The sequence below is a fragment of the Rosa rugosa genome, chromosome 7 (assembly GCF_958449725.1).
Source record: "Rosa rugosa chromosome 7, drRosRugo1.1, whole genome shotgun sequence".
Lineage (NCBI taxonomy): Eukaryota > Viridiplantae > Streptophyta > Magnoliopsida > Rosales > Rosaceae > Rosa > Rosa rugosa.
The window spans coordinates 20739713-20762598 of record NC_084826.1 but is presented as its reverse complement, the minus strand read 5'-3'; the positions used below and the strand labels follow the sequence as shown (position 1 = coordinate 20762598).

Sequence of the window (22886 nt, the reverse complement as noted above, 5' to 3'; positions counted from 1 at the left end):
GGAGGTAGAAATTAATTCCTAAACCTGGTTAAAAATATTTGTAGCAAGAGCCTTAGGAATATGTGTAGTAAACATGATAGGAGCATTTTAATGCGACGTTTTAACTGCATTTCCCTACATTTTCTGCGTTATTTCCTTAATAAAACTCTGTTTAGGAAAGTTTCCATTGGATTGGGAAAGTTCCTATTTGTAGAAAGTTTCTATTTTTGTAGTTTCTATTTATCATTTTTAGTAAGTTTCCATTTTCGGTAGTTTCTATTTTTCATTTTTAGAAAGTTTCCCATTTTCAGTTTAGGAAAGTTGCCATTTTTCATTTTAGGAAAGTTTCTATTTTTCTTACTAGTTTCTATTTTCAGGACCTCCGAGCTAAAAAGTGGAAATGAACTCATAAATGGAAAGAGGAGCTTGCGAACGTCAAGGGGAGCAAAAATGAGGAACAATGGACCACAGAAATGAGCAGAAATGAAGAAAAGAAGTTTTCCTGCTTCAACCAGGAAACCCTGCGAAAGGGAGGAAAGCTTATCAATGAAGTTTCCAACGTTACCATGAAAGAGAAATGGAAGAATGAAGTGTTATGGCGTTGGAATGTATAAAGGCTTGAAGTTGAAGCAACAAGGCCCAAAAACTCTCAAGACTTATTGGATTTTCGGCAAAATGGATACAAGGCCCACAAAGCCCATGCAATTAGGGTTTGTGACGCATGGAACAAACCCTAGGAGAGTTTGCCGTGAAAATCAAGAGAGAAACAAGGAGTTTGCCGTGAGAAAAATCAGAAAATAAAAGAAGATTTCGGTTGAGATTTTCTAGGGCAAATTTTTATGGAAAGAAAATATTTTTGGGAGACTTAAGAGTCTTTGCCGTGCAAAGAGAGAGAGAACAACGTGAGAATCAAGAAAAATCAAGAAGAAAACGTTGGGAGAAGAAATAGGGAGAGTTTTAAGGAAAGAAGAAGTGTGGACATCAAGAAAAGGTTCAAAACGTGTCTAGGTTCATCCCTATATTCCCTAAAGGAGTTTTGGCCGAATTTAAAGTATAAAATCAGAATATATCCATGGAATTTCGGCAAGAATATATTAGGGAATCTCCATGGAGTTTTGTGATTGGTTGGATGACACACTAGGGCTTACTTGGCAATTTCTCATTGGTGGAAGCTATGTGGAATTATTAACTTAATTCCTTGGAAAATAAATCAGAAAATAAGTGCTTGGAGACCAAGTTTGCCGTGCTCCTATATATACTCCCCTCTTCTCAACGTAAAAGGGTCCCCCTTCCATTGTGTTTTACAACTTTAGAAAAAATCAGAAAACTCTCTCTAGCTTAGCCGTGTTCTTCTCCATCCTCTAGGGCAACCACGAAGTTCAAGCAAGGCCAAGGAAGAAGAGGACAAGCCGTGCACATCATCCATCACCATCCTTGAAGATTGCTTTCGAAATTCAAGAGACCATTCACCCCATCTCCATCTTGGTGTAATCCGATTCTCCTTGTAACCTTTGCTTTGTAATTTTCGTTGGTTATGCCCTAGTTGACACATGTGTTTGAACAAGTTTCGAATTCTGAAATTCTATGATTAATTGTTAATTTTCAGATTCATGTTTTGCGATTTATGGTTGCTTATGTGTGAGTGTTTGATTAAATTTGCATGATAGATAACTTTTGTATTTTAATCTTATGTGGTTGCAAACACCTAGGGTTTTTATATAATTGGTGCTACGAATTTAAGAACATGAATCAACTTTTTGGTTTTGTGTTCTTGAATCAATAAGTAGTAAAGGTTTTGTACAAAAACCGAATTTAATCAAAGAAGATTGCAATTAGGTGGACTTTTTCATACTAAGTTGCACATTTGAATTGATAGCCTTTCTAGATGCTTAATGCGTTAGACATGTATGATTGACTAGCTTTCTAGGGCTTGAATGCATGTTTGATAGGATTAGTCTATGTGCTTTCACTTAGATTAATTAGCGTTGAAAGTAAAATATGGGAAATTGTTTGCTTTGAACGTTTCACATGATCAATTCCTCTTGCATGACTATGATGAACAATGATGAACTTGAATTAATTTTAATCATATGTTTCGATTTTGATCTTTGTTCTTGCATTCCATTTATAATTTTATGTTTTTGCATTTTAATTGTTTTATTAACTTAGTTTTATTTTCAGAAAAACCAAAATCAAAAACCCCCTTTTAATTCGTAAATAATGTGCATATGTGTGAATATTATACTTTGTTTTGATTTTAATTGTTTAATTGTTTAACAATGACAGGTGTACCCTCAATCCCCGGAATAGAACGATCCCTATTTATTCTATACTACTAATGACATTTCAGGGTTAAATTATGCGCTTGCTTTGAGCGCATCAATTTTTGGCGCCGTTGCCGGGGATTGAAAAATCATTTGTTATATTGTTAATTGTTTTGTTTATATTGTTATCGAAAAAAGAAAAAAAAAAAAAAAAATTTTGCTTGTTAATTTTGTAATTGTCGAAAATTAGTAGATTAATTACTTAGGTTGTGATTTTTATTGTTGAACACGAGTTTAATTGTGAGTTGTAAATTAAAGAAGGAATAGGTGAAGTCGTGTTTATTAATATTGGCCTAAACCCCTTATTGGTACCTAGTCCAGGTCCCTTAAGGTTGAGGGCGGCCTTTATTAACATTCATTGAACTGTCTAACACACTTAGGACCTTTTACATCCTAGTAAGAATATCCTATGTGAGATGGTGTCTAGGCTGGGGACAACGTTCATGACGGGTTCTGGATTCAGAAGTGCTACAAATGGGCGTAAACCTCAATGAGGGAGTAGCCTATGCCAAAATGGATCCTACCTCTTGTGTTCGCCCTCCCCTACCTGGCCATTTCAGTAAGGTTGCCCAACGGATGTAGGAGGGACTTTGTGTCTAGACGATTATACTTGGGCCGCACGTCCACTTGATTTACCGCTTGGAATTAAATTTGATATCAATAGTATTTATAACAAAAGAAAACAAAAGAAAATGTTGTGACACTTAAGGTATATTGGATTAAACATAATCTTGGAAGGGTAGCTGTTTCAGCCCCATTGCACAACGAGATTCCCTGTTCCCGTACCTAAGTGTTGAAAATAATTGTAAATTAAAAAAAAAAAAAAAAAAAAAAAAAGAGAAAGAAAAAAAAAAAAAAAAAAAAAATTGTGAATAGTGACGTTTTGTATTTGTTTGGTTTGAAAAGTTTTGTCTAATTTTACTTGTAAAGAAAAAGAAGAGGAAAACAATGAAAATTGAATTATGAATATTGTTAATTATTTAATTGTTGTGAGTGTGTAAAATCGTATGAGTAGACAAGGGCCCTTTTGTTAATATTGGCCTTAACCCTTCATTGGTACCTTTCTAAGGTCTTATGAGGTTGAGGGCGGCCTTTATTAGCATTTGGAGAACAGTCTTACACATGAGTACTTTCCAAACTGAGTAAGGGGCATTACAGATGGTGTCTTAGGTTGAGACCCTGGGTGATGGGTTCAAATTGGATCTCAGAGATACTATAGACTGTGCGTAAACCACAATGTGGAAGTAGCCAATAGGGGCGTAAACCTCAATGAGGGAGTAGCCTCCGTAGTATCACCAAAATGAGTCCTCCCTCTCACTTACCTCTTAATCTGGCTATCTGGCCTTCTGAAACCACGGAAAGAGACTTATGTCTAGGCGACTATCCCTATATCGTAGCTCACCAATAGTAGTGGTTTCTATTGGGCTCGACTTACAACTTGGAATCAATTGAGTTATTAACTATGTTTATAAGTTCTAAAAAAAAAAAAAAAAAAAATACTTGTACATACCCTTCACTTGTAAATTGGTTTGTTTCATACTTCTCTTACTTGTACAAACTTTGTAAGTCTCTTTTGTTGCCTTGTGAATAGTGACGTTTTCTTGTATATAATATTAACTTGTATTTCTTGTACTTTGCAATTTACTAACTTACTATGAGGCGTTTGTGGAGCATGAAGTGGAGGATGTACCCCTCCAAAACACCCCACAACCAGAGGATTAAATGGAGGTACAAGTCTAGGCTGAAAGACTATAAACATTAAGCGCTGCTTGGGAGGCAACCCAATTCAGAAGTAGCTGTGGAGGAGTCATCAACGCAGATTTGCTTTCTCTTCCCCTTTTACTTCTCCATTTTCTCTTTGTTTTAGTAGTTATTTTCGTAAATTTCATCCCTATATGCTTAAGTGTTTCATTGCATGCTTATTCTTGATTACATTGAGGACAATGCAATATTTAAGTGTGGGGGAAGGGATTTATATTTTTGAGTCATATATTGAAAAATACAAAAAAAAAAAAAAAATTGAAAAATGTCAAAAAAATAAAAAAAAAATTTCGTTGCTTTTGTTTTTTTTGAGTCATAGGATGCCTTTCAACTGTCTGGGATGATTCTATATCTCTGAAATCATGACTAAAAGAGGATCACAACATTGAGATGATTTTAACATGGTATTCTTTGGTTAATTGAGATGTGTGAAAAATATGTGCCTTGTAGTGGATATGGATTGCATGACCTTGGTACAGAATATGAGCATGTTAAGATGAGTTGTGATTCATAAAGCCAATGTGAGATAATTGAGCCATGTCCCTTTTTCTTGGAGTGAAATGAAAATAACTATATTCTTAATTTCTTGGCGATGTTTTGATGATCTCATTATTCTTTCATCTTGATTGACTGCTTGCCATAGATTAAGTTTAATGGACTAGAGAATGCTAGAATTCGCTCTTGTGCTTGTTGAGACGTAATATCAATACATGGCCCTGATTCTGGAAGGGATAGAGGTTCTCTAGGAATTACCACCATTGCCAAATAAACTTGTGTCCCCACTTGTGCCCGTCGTGGGACCTCCCTAGATAAGCCCCTTTGAGCCTACATTAAGCCTTTTCGTTCATCACCCTTAAAATCCTTAACCATGAAGCTTAGTATAGTTACAACTCTACCCTTTGTTCTAAGAACTTAGTGGAGCTAACTTTTGAGACATATTACATGGGTTTGGTGTTAAAGATGAAGATTGAGAAGAGGTGAAAGTTCAAATGTGGGGGTAGACTTGTCCATGAAAAGAAAAAAATATGAGAAAGCCGTGAAAAATGAAAAGAAAGAGAAAAATATATACGGCTAAAAAGAAATAAAAAGAAAGAAATGTTTATGGATTAAGTCCCCTATACTTAGTGATTTTGGAGTTCTGCTTTAAATTGAAGGCCCACTACAGAAAAATTTGGCCTTTGTCCATTTCACTAGAGTCAAGGGAAGTTTACATTGAAGATTGGGCCCAACATGAAGACATTTGGCCCTTTTATGTGACCTATATGGGGAAGTGACGTTTTTTTTGAAATGCCTTGGTGGAATTTTCGAGATCTCTACATTCATATGAGCTCTACTAGGTTTTTAGGACACTTTGATAAATCCTTACCTTTCGTTTCTTTAAACCTTGAGCCTGAGCCCCATTACAACCCTTGAGAGAGAGGACCTTCTTGATCCTTAAGATGGGATAGCCCTTGATGTGGAGATGAGTTACAAGAGTTGAACCTATGGCAGTCCATTCGTGCAAGTAGTTGATATCCTTCATGAGATCTTTAAAAGAATATTTATGTGCTTTCGTTTCTTTATATGTGATACACTTTGTTTATCTTTCACATATACATGAGTGAATAAGCTTTTAAGCATTACCATGATCTGAGAGAAGAAAGAGTGGATATACCTTGTGAGGGTATGAATCATACTTGTCTGAAGCATGCTAAGCCCAACCCATCACCACTGTTACAACCAAGTCCTACTTGTGTATGTGTGGATTACATGTTTTAATTAACTCTCGAATGCCTAAACATTAATTCTTGGTTGAGTGCTAATCTTGGTGTTGTGAAAGTAAGAGATTGCTGAGACAAAAAGTTGAAGGGCAATAGAGTCATTGTATTTGTTTGAGTCTTTAAATTTTCGTTGAGTCTTAGCGTGTGTCTTTGTGTGATTTTGCTAAGGGACTAGCAAAAGCTAAGTGTGGGGGAATTTGATAGGAGCATTTTAATGCGACGTTTTAACTGCATTTCCCTACATTTTCTGCGTTATTTCCTTAATAAAACTCTGTTTAGGAAAGTTTCCATTGGATTGGGAAAGTTCCTATTTGTAGAAAGTTTCTATTTTTGTAGTTTCTATTTATCATTTTTAGTAAGTTTCCATTTTCGGTAGTTTCTATTTTTCATTTTTAGAAAGTTTCCCATTTTCAGTTTAGGAAAGTTGCCATTTTTCATTTTAGGAAAGTTTCTATTTTTCTTACTAGTTTCTATTTTCAGGACCTCCGAGCTAAAAAGTGGAAATGAACTCATAAATGGAAAGAGGAGCTTGCGAACGTCAAGGGGAGCAAAAATGAGGAACAATGGACCACAGAAATGAGCAGAAATGAAGAAAAGAAGTTTTCCTGCTTCAACCAGGAAACCCTGCGAAAGGGAGGAAAGCTTATCAATGAAGTTTCCAACGTTACCATGAAAGAGAAATGGAAGAATGAAGTGTTATGGCGTTGGAATGTATAAAGGCTTGAAGTTGAAGCAACAAGGCCCAAAAACTCTCAAGACTTATTGGATTTTCGGCAAAATGGATACAAGGCCCACAAAGCCCATGCAATTAGGGTTTGTGACGCATGGAACAAACCCTAGGAGAGTTTGCCGTGAAAATCAAGAGAGAAACAAGGAGTTTGCCGTGAGAAAAATCAGAAAATAAAAGAAGATTTCGGTTGAGATTTTCTAGGGCAAATTTTTATGGAAAGAAAATATTTTTGGGAGACTTAAGAGTCTTTGCCGTGCAAAGAGAGAGAGAACAACGTGAGAATCAAGAAAAATCAAGAAGAAAACGTTGGGAGAAGAAATAGGGAGAGTTTTAAGGAAAGAAGAAGTGTGGACATCAAGAAAAGGTTCAAAACGTGTCTAGGTTCATCCCTATATTCCCTAAAGGAGTTTTGGCCGAATTTAAAGTATAAAATCAGAATATATCCATGGAATTTCGGCAAGAATATATTAGGGAATCTCCATGGAGTTTTGTGATTGGTTGGATGACACACTAGGGCTTACTTGGCAATTTCTCATTGGTGGAAGCTATGTGGAATTATTAACTTAATTCCTTGGAAAATAAATCAGAAAATAAGTGCTTGGAGACCAAGTTTGCCGTGCTCCTATATATACTCCCCTCTTCTCAACGTAAAAGGGTCCCCCTTCCATTGTGTTTTACAACTTTAGAAAAAATCAGAAAACTCTCTCTAGCTTAGCCGTGTTCTTCTCCATCCTCTAGGGCAACCACGAAGTTCAAGCAAGGCCAAGGAAGAAGAGGACAAGCCGTGCACATCATCCATCACCATCCTTGAAGATTGCTTTCGAAATTCAAGAGACCATTCACCCCATCTCCATCTTGGTGTAATCCGATTCTCCTTGTAACCTTTGCTTTGTAATTTTCGTTGGTTATGCCCTAGTTGACACATGTGTTTGAACAAGTTTCGAATTCTGAAATTCTATGATTAATTGTTAATTTTCAGATTCATGTTTTGCGATTTATGGTTGCTTATGTGTGAGTGTTTGATTAAATTTGCATGATAGATAACTTTTGTATTTTAATCTTATGTGGTTGCAAACACCTAGGGTTTTTATATAATTGGTGCTACGAATTTAAGAACATGAATCAACTTTTTGGTTTTGTGTTCTTGAATCAATAAGTAGTAAAGGTTTTGTACAAAAACCGAATTTAATCAAAGAAGATTGCAATTAGGTGGACTTTTTCATACTAAGTTGCACATTTGAATTGATAGCCTTTCTAGATGCTTAATGCGTTAGACATGTATGATTGACTAGCTTTCTAGGGCTTGAATGCATGTTTGATAGGATTAGTCTATGTGCTTTCACTTAGATTAATTAGCGTTGAAAGTAAAATATGGGAAATTGTTTGCTTTGAACGTTTCACATGATCAATTCCTCTTGCATGACTATGATGAACAATGATGAACTTGAATTAATTTTAATCATATGTTTCGATTTTGATCTTTGTTCTTGCATTCCATTTATAATTTTATGTTTTTGCATTTTAATTGTTTTATTAACTTAGTTTTATTTTCAGAAAAACCAAAATCAAAAACCCCCTTTTAATTCGTAAATAATGTGCATATGTGTGAATATTATACTTTGTTTTGATTTTAATTGTTTAATTGTTTAACAATGACAGGTGTACCCTCAATCCCCGGAATAGAACGATCCCTATTTATTCTATACTACTAATGACATTTCAGGGTTAAATTATGCGCTTGCTTTGAGCGCATCAAAACACCTGAGTTGTAGGTTATGCATTGAAGTTAACCTAAAATTGAGAGAACAATGTTGCATCATTAGACACAGATGAATCTTGATGATAGGAGGTTATGGCCACATATTTCTCAGTACCATTTTGGTCATAATGAGTGATTATAATACCAAATTTGTGGCATCAGCCGATGAGATTTTGATAAAAGAAGCTCAGGTTACACATTTAGATATAACATAAAAAAATCTTTTCAAAAAAAAAAGAAAAAAAAGGGCAAAGATCCTTACCTAAATATTGCCCTTATCAATTTCCTTGAGAATGTAATGTTTCTTGATGAAGTCTCGCATTGTCTGAAGAGGCGGAGAAGTGGGAAGAAAAGTTACTGTTCTTTGAAGCTTGATATGAGTAAGGCCTATGATCGGGTTGAATTGTATTCTTAGAAGGTGTTATGGAGAGACTGGGGTTCTATGAGGTTTGGAGGCAGTGGATCATGCATAGTGTCAGAACAGTGACGTACTCCTTCATTGTTAATGGCGAGCTAAGAGGGAAACTGGTGCCTTCTAGGCGGTTACGGCAGGGGGATGCCATCTCCCCGTATCTCTTCCTTTTGTGTGCGGAGGTACTCTCTTGACTCATTATGTATGCAGCAGATATTGGGAATGTTCACGGTGTGGAAGTTTGTCGAGGGGCACCTAGTGTCTCCCACCTGTTCTTCGCCGATGATTCATTCATTTTTTTCAAGGTGAAAGTGGAGGATGCCCAGGCTGTGAAGAATATTCTACAGGCATACAAGGCCGCCTCGGGACAACAAGTAAACTACCAGAAAAGTTGTATTTCTTTTAGTAAAAATGTGGAGTTGGATTTCGAGGAGAAGTTAGCAGGTTTACTGGGTGTTACTAGGGTAGACAAACATGATAAGTACCTTGGTTTGCCTACGGAGTTGAGTTATTCCAAGGAAGAGGCTTTCTCCTTTCTGAATGAGAAGGTACGGTCTAGAACACAAGGTTGGCGTGAGAAAACTCTTTTGGTGGCTGGTAAAGAAATTTGATTAAAGCTGTGGCACAAGCAATCCCCTCGTATGTTATGAGCTGCTTTGAACTTCCGAAGACTATGTGTTCTGAGATGCACCGTTTAATGTCACAATTCTGGTGGGGTGGATTTGATGAGGTCAGGAAATTACATTGGGTCTTTTGGGACAAGTTGTGTCGCCCTAAAGGGGAAGGCAGTATGGGTTTCCGGGATATGCGCTCCTTCAATCTTGCTCTCTTAGCTAAGCAAGGGTGGAGGTTGTTACAGAACCCGGAGTCTTTAATTGCTCGGTTGCTAAAGGCGAAATATTTCCCACACCGCTCATTTTTAGAGGCTGATTTGAAAAAGGGGGCTTCATATCGCTGTGGTATGATTCTTGGATCTCCATCCCTTACTTGTTCCGGCCTTTTTCTTCTATAATGGAGGGGACAGAGGAGTGGAAGGTAGCGGATGTAATTGATGATGTAAGGAATGGCTCACTGATGTGTTAGAAGAGCTGTTTTCTAATTGGGAGGTTGAGAAGATTGCTTCAATTTCGTTGAGCATCCGACCTGTGGAGGATTGATTTGTCTGGCACTTTGATAATAAAGGTGTATACTCGGTGAAAAGTGTGCGCTGTTCGCCTCGACGTCGGTGGTGGAAGGTGGAGGTCCTCTACGGAAGTATTGGAACAAGATTTGGGCAGCCAAAGTTCCTACTAATGTCAGAATGTTGGTTTGGCATCTTGTGCATGGGATTGTCCCAACCAGGTCAGCTCTTATTTTACGTCATGTCCATATTATATGGATGTTGCATGTGTGTTTTGTGAATCTGCCAATGAAACGAGTTTGCATATATGTCTTTAAAGAATGTGCTTCTCTCTAAAGCTTTTGGAGACTGGGCCCACTTGGTTTGAACACAAGGGAACATGCAGCTCGTGGTATGAAGGAGTGGATCTTTGACATGATTGATATATTGGGCAATGTCCAGCTTGACTTGTTCTTTATAGCTCTTTGGTCGATGTGGATAGAGAGAAACAAGATAGTTTGGAATGGTGGGAGTTGCCAGCCTATGCACATGATTCAGTGGTGTATGAGAAGCCTGGAAGAGTTCCAGAAATATCACCCTAAAGCAACGAATAAGAAGAAAAGACAGGTGACTAAATGGCAGTGTCCACCTAGGGGTAGGCTGAAGATTAACATAGATGGGGCTTACAAAGCTGACACAAATGTTGGAGGCATTGGAGTGATAGTCAGAGATGATTTGGGCATAGGTATTGCCGCTATTGCAAGGCCTTTTCAGCGTGCTCACTCGACGATTAATATGGAGGCTGAGGCATGTAGAGCAGACATTCTTCTTGGTATACACCAGGATTGGACGAATGTAGTTATCGAGAGCGACTCTGCCCTTCTGATTGCTGCACTCCAGAGTAGGGAGGTTAATTTCTCGGAGGTAAGTCGAGTCTTTGATGATTGTAAAGATTACTTGTCTACTTTTCAATCTGTAAAGATTAGACATATTTTCCGTGAAGCAAATTGTGTTACACATAGGCTTGCACACCTTGCTAGTTCTATGTTTATTAATGATATTTGGCTAGATGAGACTCCTGCTATTATTCAGGATGTTCTCTACGAGGATTACTGTAATTGTTCTATTATAGCACCGAGTTCAGGTGTTATATCCCCCCCCCCCCCCCGGTTGCAAAATTCTTCTATTAATATAATAAATGGAACCAGGCGTGGGGCTGAACCTCCCAGCTTGGCTAGGTTCCAAACCCTTTAAAAAAAAAAAAATGTTTCTCGATGAAGCTTGAGACTGTAATGTTACTGTTATGCAATTTCTCAATGCAATTCCCCTAACATTTATTTTATTTTATATAGATGGGTCTAATATGTTATATTCCATTTTTTTTTGTCTTTTTATTTTTTATTTTTATCAACAGATAGGTGTAATGATTCATGGATTATATTGCTCAAGGCATTATTCTCCTCCTTTTTCTTTAAACATGCAAGGTTATTCTCCTTCTAAGGAAGATTTTCTTCCATACAAAAAGAAGGTACCTTTTCTTACCTGAATTTCTATTATTATTTTTTGTTTGAAAGACATTTCGAATACAGATTAATTTGGAGGTTCATCCTCGGCTCTTATTTAATTCAATAAGTTGCAATTAACTGCAGACATAACACGATCTCCAATTGTTGGCACTGCATATAGCCCAATCTCCAATTGATTCTTTAATTCAAATCTTTAAAGTTGAAATGTCTCGAGAAAATCATGAAAAGAGAGGGAGTAAGAGAAAGAGAAACGAACTTTGGTAAGTTAGGATGGCTTTTAATTAATTCATTAATTCATTTGAGAACAAAAAGGCAAGAGTTCTAACACTTTTTCATGCTCCGGTCAGGAAGGGTGAAGCAAGAGTGGATGCAAGAACAGTGAAGCATGAGTGGATGCTCAAATGTATAAGGAAGAAGATAATTAATGGTCTAGGTTTAATCTTATCTTTTTATTATTATTATTTTTTTTAAGGAGAAGCATAAAATTGTATTATTTCCATATCATCACCATCTTAGAACCAAAATTGATGACATAGCCACATCATTTGGTAATGAGTTTTGGTATAATTTTTTGGGATCTCAAGCATTTTCCTTTAGGAAAAGAAAAAAAAGAAAAAATTGATCGTATAAGAAAGGCGTATAATACGGTATTATGCGCTTGATGAGTGAAGCCCACAGAAACAAACAAGAGCAAAAAGTGTGGAGGGCTAATTAGGTAATCTAAGCATTACGTGGCATTGTGGTAGCGGGTGGCGTATAATGCAACGAGCGTCCGATATACCCACTCGCTCCTTGGTTCACGCGCCCCCCTCTCATTTTTTTTTTTTGTCTCCGCGTCCTCTCTCGCCCTCTCTCTGCTTTAAGCGCGAGATCAGAGAGTGAGGACCGGAAGGTTGGCCCTAAATCCGAATACCAGTTATCCCAATCCATTCGATTTCCGAAGCAGAGAGAGAGAGAGAGAGAGACGAGGAGCAATATGGGCGTGAATTCGGCATCCTCCGATTCCGGCAACGATCTCAACGAGCAGATCGAGCAGCTCATGCAGTGCAAGCCACTCTCCGAGCAACAGGTTTTTGTACATTCTTCGTTTTCTTCGATTTTGCGGATGAATATGTGGAGGTTGGATTTGAGAAAGTCGGAGTTTGGATTGGGGAGAAAAGTGGATAAGAAATGAGTGGATTTATTCGAATTTAATTTTTTTTTTTATTGGTTTACTTGGCGGGTAAATTTTATTGATATAGCAAAATGGGAGATTTTCTGTGTATGTATGTATATATATTTATGTGTATTTTAATTATTGGGAGAAGTAGAGGCATCTTATGAAGCTCTATTTAGTTGTGAACGCTAGTTCTGGATGCGGAAATGTGGAGAAAAACCAAAAGATGCGTTTTTTTTTTTTTTTTTTTGAATGTGGGTGATAATGATATTGGTAACGACTTTAATTAGGTATCTTTGATGTGAAAGTTTTATTTTTTTGCCGAAATTCGTTTAGGATACCGGTTGATTTTGTCTCGTTTTTAAAGCTTAGGCATTTTGAGTACTCGTAGTTCTCTACTATATATATCCCAGAAACGGTTTGTTTCTGCACTTTGAAAAGTATCTGTCATTGATTATCCAACCCTAGTAGTATTCTCAACTTCCCTTTTCCTCATTCTTCCTGGTAAGAAAATTACTATATGTAAAAGTTCATCTTTTCTTTGTTGTAGGTGAGAGTGCTATGCGAGAAGGCAAAGGAAATCTTAATGGAAGAAAGCAATGTCCAGGTGCATCTTTTTGTCTACTTACTGATTCCAGTATTGGTATTATAGCATGCTTCACTAGTGTCAAGGTCTTCTTTCACTCTTTAATTAGGAATCAAATATGAATTTTGAATTCTGGACGTGGTTTATTGGGAGTGCATCGCAAAGTGCTGGAACCAACTTGAAGTTGTTGAGGCTTTATTCTATTCTCTGCTTTTCTTTAAAGACTGCGTTTGGTCAGTTTAGAAGGTACCACAACGTGGTAGTTATTGACTAATTATTAATAAGCTGGATTGGTGGGAGTTGAACCTCCTTGTATTCTGCTTTATCTATAAACTCCTTGTCCACTATGCTGTGTTACGTTTCTTTTCTTTTAATCAATAAAAGCTACATTTGTCTTATTGTTTTAAAACATCCAAGTACTAATAAGTAGAATACTGATAATATTTTATTTTCATCGGAACTATTTACTCTGCTTTGGGGGCTGACAAGTCACAAGTCCTAGCTTTATCTATAGGAAGCTTTGACGAATTATTATTACTAATAATATTGTGTCTAGTCTTTTGGGCACAGAAGTCAAAACTTTATTTGTTAGAAGCTTTTTTTTTTTTTTGTTCCTGTGTCCATGATACTTGCTTGTACCGCTATCCACTATCATTGCTGTTTCACTCTTATTACAATCCACTTTTCAAGTCAGATCTTTGAACTTGTCGTGGGAGGTACTAATTTTCTATATCATGTAATACAGCCTGTGAAAAGCCCAGTGACAATTTGTGGCGATATTCATGGGCAGTTTCACGACCTTGCAGAGCTTTTTCGAATTGGAGGGAAGGTATCAGTTCTGACTATGACCACTGTATTTAACCCTTATGTCTCTCAGTTGAGGGAATGCTTTCAATTATAAGTTGAGAACTTGAGACTGCAATGAACATTGGAGTTCTGCTGGATATTTGTATAAATAGTCTATAGCCAGGAAACTGCTTATTTAATTCAATTGCACTGGCCTTTTTCAACTATATTGCTTGTTATGCATAAGCACCTGGGCCTAATCTGTATTATAAATGTGGTATGCAAATTTGTGTGTGCTCACCTCATTCTTTTTTTGTCCCACTTGTTGTTTAGATAGTCTAAGTTGTATTTCATTGCAACTCCTATAATTTTATTAACTTCTGTTTGTTTTCATCTTGCATCTTATTATTCCAAGTACAATAATTGCATATCCAATTGAAGCTAGCTCACCATATATCTTGTTCATAAGTTTTTAAATGAATGATCTTCGTTCAAATTCTCATCAAGGTTAATGTAATATCATTTTCATTGACAGTGTCCCGATACCAATTACTTATTTATGGGAGATTATGTGGACCGTGGCTATTATTCGGTTGAAACTGTAACGGTACGTACCGATCGGTTATTTGTATTTTTCTTTTGGTTCTGAAATAGATTGTTGTACAAGTTCTATAATTGTTAGTATCATTAAGTGCTGCTGTCAAGTTGTGTTTCTGTTTGGCATAGCTGACAAGTATAGTGATAGGTAGTCATTGGCAATAAAGATATGTACCATTGACGCTCTGTTTTTCAAGACAATGGGCACTGTTTCTGTGTCTGCATGGGCGAATTAGGCTGTTTTACTTTTCTAAGTTTCAAAACGGTACTACATGCGGTAATGCTATTGACTAAAAGCCCAGGTGTAGAATTTGAAAATCACTAAGTAGTTGACTCTTATATATATGATTATTTTTCATGCGATTGCTTTTTATATTAACTAGAGCACTATTCTCTCTCTCTCTCTCTCTCTCTCTCTCCCCAGCTAAATTTCCTTGTAATGGGATGTCTTACCATTTAGGGTGGCAAGGCTTGGAATTTAGACTAGCCTAGGTTTTCCGACCCTTTAAAATGCATGTCATCAGAAGCTTGTTAGCAATCATTAATGCTTTAAAATGATATTGGTGGAACTGATTAATTCATTTCTCCAGCTCCTAGTGGCCCTGAAAGTGCGTTATCATCAGCGCATCACTATTCTTAGAGGAAACCATGAAAGTCGTCAGGTATTTACCTTCCTTTCAGTAGCTGTACGTGTTGCATTCCGTCTTTTGTTAGAATGTTATAAAGACTATTGACAGGGATATCTTGTTCAAACTTTTAACTGTTTGGTCCAGTGATATGGCAAGACAATAAAATTTTGGGGGTGATTTTCACACTTCCCCTTCCACATTTTACACACTCGCTTCCCTATATACCAACTGGTTTTTACGTGTCCTTGAAGATGAAGTGCAAATGTTACAAATTGGTGAAAATGGGAGTGTCAAAATCATTCCCCTAATGATTTACTTCCCATTTATAATTCTGGAACTTTGATTAGGAGGTTTTCCTTTTATAACCTTTATCTTGAGACAATATGGGCTGTATGAAGTATGAATTGTTCATAGCTTTATAGTTGTTTTACTTTTTTTTTTTGGCAGATTACTCAGGTTTATGGGTTTTATGATGAATGTCTTCGCAAGTGAGTATTCTGACTTGGCTTTGTTGTATGGTGTCTTGATATATTTAGACATGAACAGATTTCTTACATTTAAGTATTTATATGCCTCATTTATTATTAATGCAGAGAGCTACTCTTGCCAGATTTGAATTCTATTTCCTAAATGTATTTAAATATTTAGTTCTGATTTTTAGAGAAGCATAAAGTATAACATTAAAGGTTGCTCACACCACTATGCACACTGTGTCCCTTGACTGTTTATGTCCTTAAGCATCCTCATAGAATTACTTGGGTATGAATAGCGTATTACTCGAGATCCTAGTTAAGACATGGAGAGTTTTTCTCAATGGAAATACGGAGGTGCAACTTATAACCTATGGATGTATTCATGTCAATGTTATAATCTATGGATTCTTATGAAATATTAGTAGAAAGCATGGGGTTGTTATACTCATGGTGAAAAAAAAACATAAATATTAATAATCAACAAATAACTGGTTAGATCACTTATAAAAAAAAGGGAGGGGGGGGGGGGGGGGGGATGAGACTGAGGAAATATTGGATTCATGATTATTCAAGTTTAAAATAAACTACACTAGTTACTTGCCAAAGTCTCTTGGACTCAATACCTCAGGTTTAGTTGTTAATTCCCTTTTGAGTTTGAATACTTCATTTGCCTGTGCCCTTCAGAAAATATAATCAGAGTCGTACCTGAAACCAATAGAAGGCATATTATATTGCCACTTCATATAGGTCCATCAGTAGAAAATATTACGATCGAAGTTGATGAAGCCTTCTTGTCCTGCTTAGTTACTGTAATTCATGCCTCAAGTACCAATTGACCTGCAAATTCAAACATTTTGCGAAAACTTACCTTTTATTGATTGAGCTATATATATATAGATATATATGTTCTTGAGAATGTATCCATCATAATCACAATTTAGAATGAAGCACTATTGGAAGAACTGCTTCTTACAATTTGATAGGAGCAATTTAGATTGCAAAACATTACCATATAAAGCTTTTAATGTGTTCAACAATGACTTAGAATGTGCTGAAAATCCTATCATCTAGAGTTTGCTGTGACATGAGACACTTGATCCGTAAGAACATGATTATATTCAAGAGAACGCTACTGTTGGACTTTAACTATTGTATCATTCTCCTGAGGCTTGTTATTTGTTTGTCATATGTTCAGTTTGTTTGGGCTTTTGGATATATTAAACTCTTTATGTAGTGATTTGCCACACTTGCATGTAAAAGGTTATATATGCTTCTAGCTTCTCTGGTAAGTAAAGGATAGTGGACTGATAATTTAATGACAGGTATGGGAACGCCAGTGTGTGGAAGACCTTCACCGACCTTTTTGACTACTTTCCACTGACAGCATTGGTTAGTAATAATTTCTACATAGTTGCAAGCAAATGACTGCAATACTAGTATTGTGGATACAACTGGAATATGAAAATAAGATAATTTTTATGGGGACTTATTCATGTTAAAAAGTTCACTTTCTTCTCAAAAAAAGAAAGAAAAAGTAAATGTTAAGAATCTCATGTAGTTGGAGAGGAATGATTGTTGTATATTTATTTTTAGAATCGTTAGCTTATTGTTGATACTCATGTGCTTATATTTAGGTTGAGTCAGAGATATTTTGTCTGCATGGTGGATTATCACCTTCAATCGAAAACCTTGATAACATAAGGAATTTTGATCGTGTTCAAGAGGTTCCGCATGAAGGGCCCATGTGTGATCTGTTATGGTCTGACCCAGATGACCGATGTGGTTGGGGTATTTCACCTCGCGGTGCAGGATATACCTTTGGCCAGGTAACTTCAAGTATACGATTGACTTTATTAGCATTTTTGAAGATGTTGAATTTCTACAATTCTAATGGCCACCTTTACATGTAATGCTATGATGTCTGCCTTATTGATGTGTAGTTCTTATTGATCAAATATTCACATTCTTTTCTGCAGGATATATCTGAACAATTCAATCATACAAATAGTTTAAAGTTGATTGCAAGAGCTCATCAATTGGTTATGGATGGATTCAACTGGGCCCATGTAATTCTTGTTTTTAAAATTTGGGATATTTCATTGTCTTGGTTAATTAGTACATAGGATAAGGTCTATTGAATAAAACTATTTTGTACAGGATTTGGTCGATTGAATAAAACTGTTTTGTTTGGACAGGAACAAAAGGTGGTTACCATATTCAGTGCACCTAATTATTGCTATCGCTGTGGGAACATGGCGTCTGTTTTAGAAGTTGATGACTGCAGGGGCCATACTTTCATCCAGGTCTCTCTCTCTCTCTCACATCCATTTTTAAGTAATCTGATGTAGTGAGATCAATTTTGAGCATGCATGAATGACATGGTCATGTCTGTGCAGTTTGAGCCTGCTCCTAGGAGAGGGGAACCGGATGTCACTCGTAGAACACCTGATTACTTTTTATGAAGCAGCTGCGATGGTGTCATTTATTTCGTAGCTCTACCACTTTCTGATGCATGGTTGCATATTGTTTTTGCACAAGATGACCGTTGGTTTTAAAATCTAAACCCTTCTTGGCTGGTTATAGCAATATTCCAAAAGGATGTAAAATACAAAGGTAAGATGTCTGCTGATTGTCTTAGACCTGAACCTTGCTGGATTTCCCATCAAATAGTTTGCCTAGTTGTTGACACACTGTCAGATTGTATTATATCCAGCAAAAGTATGTGGATATTCCTTCTTATTGTTTGTTTTCATTTCTATTTTATTTTTGTAATTTTTCTTTTTTACCTTGTACCTTTCACCCTTCCCAGTTTGGGCCCTCAAGAATGCTTGGACTTAATTATTAGTGGATAATTTCCTTTTTATTCGATTACTTCATAGATACTGATTCACATGATGGTTGATGGTTTTCTTATTCGGAGTACATATATCATGAGTGACATTGTGGTTTCCTCTTTTTTTGTTCTCTCTTTTAGGTTTTTCGTGCTTGTTTATGATCTTTCCCCAATTGTGAAAGCCTGAGATATTATTGCTACTAGTCTAGGTTGGGGTGGCAATATCCATCTATGTATGCAATGCTCAAAATTAGGTCCTTTGAAATGCTCTCTGAATGTACTAGATCCCAAACCTGGATCTTAATTTCCCAACCTCGATGCCCTACTGTCCCTACTTTCTATTATGGATTTGTTTGGATGGTGCGCTATTTGAAGCCACTGCCTATGTTCTAGCGTTTAGTTTTTAGACGCTTTCCCCTTTTAAGAATCCCATATGCTAGCATGTTACCCCCTATGAATTAGGAGGAGCTCATTATCGTTGCATGGACATTTGAAGCAGACAGCTGTATCTTGTGTGGAAAGGGTGGTCTGCACTTCAATTGATGTGCATAATTGGAGTGGATTGATGGGATGGCACCACATTTTGTCTCGTGCTTCAAGGTGTTGGCAATTAGTAATCAATCGTTTACAATCGAGGGGATTCCATCTCGCTGTTGTAGCAATATGATGGCGTTGCACGTCAATATGATTTGTTCAATAAAAGCAAACCAATCAATATTGCTATCATCCTAAGATTGCTAGGCATTGCCAGACTATGAACGCCGGTCCCCAACAATACAGGCAAAACTGCTCCAAGATGCTCCATTCGTAAACATCTACAGGAAATGATGAGGAATGAGGAAGAAATGCTTGCAACTCTTATAATAGTAGCTGTCAATTGAACATATTGTTTCCCATGGAATAGGCAAAATTGGAATTCTTTTCATACTGCAACATATACAACTTACAAAATTGAATACATGGCACATTTCCATCAGAAATGTAGTTCATAGTGATCATAAGAATGAGGTATTACAAGCTTAGCTGAGAGAAAAGAGAAGGAACAAGATCTACCACTGACCATGCAAGGCCAGCATATTGAATGAATCTTATACCAGTATCGACATCAAATGAGCCTTGGCTGGAGAAAAGGTACAGCTTCTGGAGATAACCTGACTGCTTCGACCCATCTGATTTTTTCCCATTGCTTAATCCATTTAGCATAGGAATGTATGTAGTTGATTTTATTGGGATGCCCAAGGTATTGGCTACCACAGGAAGAATCCATTTAGCAAGAGCTTTACTACAGAACTTGACAATAAGTATTGTTGGTATCCCAACCAGCATTCTTCCCATAAAGCAAGGGATTGTTAATTGTGATGTAAATATACGTGGAACAGCTTCATGGTGAAACTGGTGGTATGTTTGCTGGACCCCAGATACCTGGATAGAATTGCACATAATATGAGAAATCACATAATTTAAACAGCGAGATTTTGCATCAATTTCGAGAACCAATTCCCTTTTTTTTTTTGGCCAATAACCAATTCCTATTTCTAATATTGTTAATCCAACATTTGAAAACTGAGTATCAACATGATATATATAAATACATATGTATCTTTGTATATGAATCAGCAATATGCAAGGCTTAAAATAAAGAATTGCAAATGTAAAAATGCCAGAAATGGGTGGGATGTTAAAGGGATAAGAGCTTACAATGCCTAATGCAACACCATTGAACGCTGTGTGGTACTCAAAACTTGGAGTTGGAAACTCCGGAGTTGGATAAGCGAAGAGCAATATGAAGCTTAGGGCGGCCCAAAAGCTTGTAACTGCAATACAAACAGTGTGCCATTAATAAGAATGGAGACAATTGCAATTCTAAGAGGTTAAGTTAGAACCAATTGTATCAATCTCACAGGAGTTCAACAAAATTCATGATCCAGCATTCTGATTTAGCTCGAACCAGATTCGGTATACTGGTCTGATAGTGCAACTTTGGACATAACAAAATCAATCCAACTAATGACTTCAAACTCCCCATGTCCTGGTGTGGCTCTCCTTTGTTAGATGTATAATGTCTCATTCTGTTTCTGACAAGATATGAAAGCATTTCTAGAAACTTCTTGGATTCACTTATTTCATGCGAACTCTTCTTCCCTATCAGATTTCCATGCCTGTCTTAATCTTGCATAGGATAGTCATAGCTTTCTAGGATTCTCAGCTGTTAGTGACAGATTTCCATATTCCACTTCATGACATAAAAAAGGCAGGTGGTATGCATGTCTTCCAATTTGTGTAGTCACCACTTTTGGCTGCCATCCAACAGAGTTTTAGCTTGATTTTGAATTATTCAGTTCTTCCAAATTTAGGTCCTTTTGCATTTTAGGTTGTTTCAGTCAAGCTATCAAGAGCATATATATAATAGTAATTAAATGACTAGGATTGTGCCATACCATTTTGTCCTGAGACTACAAAACTGTCAACATATTCGTGAACAGTAAGCCAGAAGGAAAGGATCAGCAAACCAACAGCAAGCCCACCAATAATATCAACAGGACTGTGCATGCCGAGATAAACTCTTCCTATTAAGGGAAAATGAGTTCAGTTTTGGTTTAAGATAAAGTAATTAAAGAAGCTGCCAGAAACTAGTAAAGGGATGATAAACTTACCCAAACCAATGAGACCCACAAGCAAGCAAACAAGAGCAAATCCAGCAAATTTCACATACACATCTTCATTCTGAGCATAAGATAGGATGTAATGCAAAAGGTATCTGCAACCCACCACCCATGAGCAAATGTTTAGTATATACATGACAGTAAAGTAACTCATATGGCAATCGCCGCTCAAATTTGTATACATGCATCGATAATTTATCTCCAAAACAAGCTATTTCCAGACTCACTCAGAAAATATACCCAAAACTTTCATGAGCAAGCAGCAGCCAACATATATTGTCGAACGAAATTTGAATACTTGTATCAATAAGTATGCCTAAAGCTTTCTATAATGCGCTGCTTAGTTTTGTAGTTGAATTTATATGACAAGATAAAAAGTACACACCCAGACAAGCAAACTGTGTTTAGAGTGTGAGAAGATGGCAATCCATATTCCAATGCATTATCCTCCTCATCACTTGTAGCTGTTATTCTCCTAACAGGAGGGCAACTCGGTCTAGGAGCTGATACCACATCCTACCAAGACACAAGAGCCGAAAATAAGTATCTTGATACCAGAAGCATTTAACCAAACGGTAAGTAGGGAGGTGATTACCTTTATACAGTTCCCCAAGTAATCACAGAAAGCCATCAACAGGGTCATTTGCCTTGCCAATTTGCCATGCCCACTCTACAACACATAAAAATTCCCACAATGCTTAAATGATGTAATAAACATAAACCCAAAACCAACATAACAGCAATCACAACAATAAAAAATGACCACTAAAGACAGAACAGAAGCATACCCAGAAAAGCAAAGGAAGAAAAGCAGTGTAAAAGGGCACAGAGACAACACAGGACAAAGCAGAGAAGAAAGCATCCAAGAACACATGCTGGTAATTCTGCAACAAAAAACCCAAAAACTCCAAATGAGATAGAAAGTAAAAAAGAATTTACAAAAACAAAGAATGATCATCTGGGTCCTCTTGTTCTGAATGGTATGAAACCTGGATCTGGAGGATGAGGGGCGTGCCTGTGATGACATGGTGGGCCACCCACGGTTGCAGCAAAGATCGAAGCTTTGGGGTCAGATTGAGATAAGAAGCCATTAGAATCCATGTGAGAATCCCACAGAGTGTTGCCCCTTGCCACACTGCTGTGCTCTCCATTCTCTTCTCTCTATGTTTTCTTGTAACCTCTCAGAATCAGAGAGATGAAGAACAAGAACAAGGAGACCCAAGCAAACAGAGAAGAAACACAAGTAGTGGCAAGGACTTGAGACTTTTGTCCCTTAAAGATTTGATTTTTTTTTTTTTTTTTTTGATCAATGCGACTTTTCTTTTCTTTTTTTTTGATGGAGAAACTTGTCACTGTTGTGACAATTCAATGATTCCAAGTTTCGCCGAAGACAGTTGGAAGTCGGATTTTGACGGGGGGAGAAATACCTGCCACAAGAAAGAACATTCTGTACCTCTAAAATAAGAAAAACAATTAATAAAGTAAAAAAAAATTGAAAAACATTCTTTTGGCCAATAAAAGTCAAAATTTTATTGTTTATTTATTCTTTTAGTCATCAAACTTTAAACCCACCGTTAACAAAATACCAACATCTGACTGAATCATTCTATCATACTATGTGCTTGTTTAGCGCCACTATTTAGTATTTACATTAGTCTCTCACCAAATTATTTTTTAAGTTGAGTACAAAACTGCTGAAAATGATCTGAATATTTTAGTGCTATCTAATAGAGTTGGATTCAGAGGCTTCCAATTGAGATTTTGCATATCAAATTGGTGTAGAAGAATTCAGCATTTGGCAATCTCTAGAAAA

At 36.8% G+C, this 22886-nt stretch overlaps 3 protein-coding genes across 5 annotated transcripts; 2 read left to right on the top strand and 1 right to left on the bottom strand.

Annotated features, from left to right (window-relative positions):
- Window positions 1–9997: 9997 nt before the first annotated feature.
- On the top strand, window positions 9998–11370 carry LOC133723022 (uncharacterized). Its single transcript, XM_062149857.1, has 2 exons — window positions 9998–10748; window positions 11239–11370. The coding sequence occupies exons 1-2, from the start codon at window positions 10239–10241 to the stop codon at window positions 11368–11370; spliced, it is 642 nt and encodes a 213-aa protein (XP_062005841.1). The 5' UTR covers window positions 9998–10238.
- A 778-nt stretch (window positions 11371–12148) lies between these two features.
- LOC133721104 (serine/threonine-protein phosphatase PP2A catalytic subunit) lies at window positions 12149–18453 on the top strand. The gene is made up of 11 exons (XM_062147628.1): window positions 12149–12419; window positions 13057–13113; window positions 13838–13921; window positions 14414–14485; window positions 15066–15137; window positions 15552–15592; window positions 16900–16966; window positions 17212–17403; window positions 17554–17643; window positions 17773–17880; window positions 17974–18453. The coding sequence occupies exons 1-11, from the start codon at window positions 12327–12329 to the stop codon at window positions 18037–18039; spliced, it is 942 nt and encodes a 313-aa protein (XP_062003612.1). The 5' UTR covers window positions 12149–12326; the 3' UTR covers window positions 18040–18453.
- Window positions 18454–19245: 792 nt separating this feature from the next.
- LOC133721507 (lipid phosphate phosphatase delta) lies at window positions 19246–22436 on the bottom strand. 3 transcript variants are annotated; one of them, XM_062148138.1, is made up of 8 exons: window positions 22063–22436; window positions 21862–21957; window positions 21669–21743; window positions 21459–21589; window positions 21065–21168; window positions 20849–20977; window positions 20109–20224; window positions 19246–19832 (listed from the first exon to the last, which is right to left on the bottom strand). In XM_062148138.1, exons 1-8 carry the CDS (start codon window positions 22222–22224, stop codon window positions 19422–19424), a joined length of 1224 nt encoding a protein of 407 aa, XP_062004122.1. In that variant the 5' UTR covers window positions 22225–22436; the 3' UTR covers window positions 19246–19421. The 3 variants fall into 3 exon arrangements, with proteins under 3 accessions (XP_062004122.1, XP_062004123.1, XP_062004124.1); XM_062148139.1 differs by having other exon boundaries at window positions 22089–22236; XM_062148140.1 differs by lacking the exon at window positions 22063–22436 and having other exon boundaries at window positions 21669–21741; window positions 21862–21947.
- Between the last annotated feature and the right edge of the window lie 450 nt (window positions 22437–22886).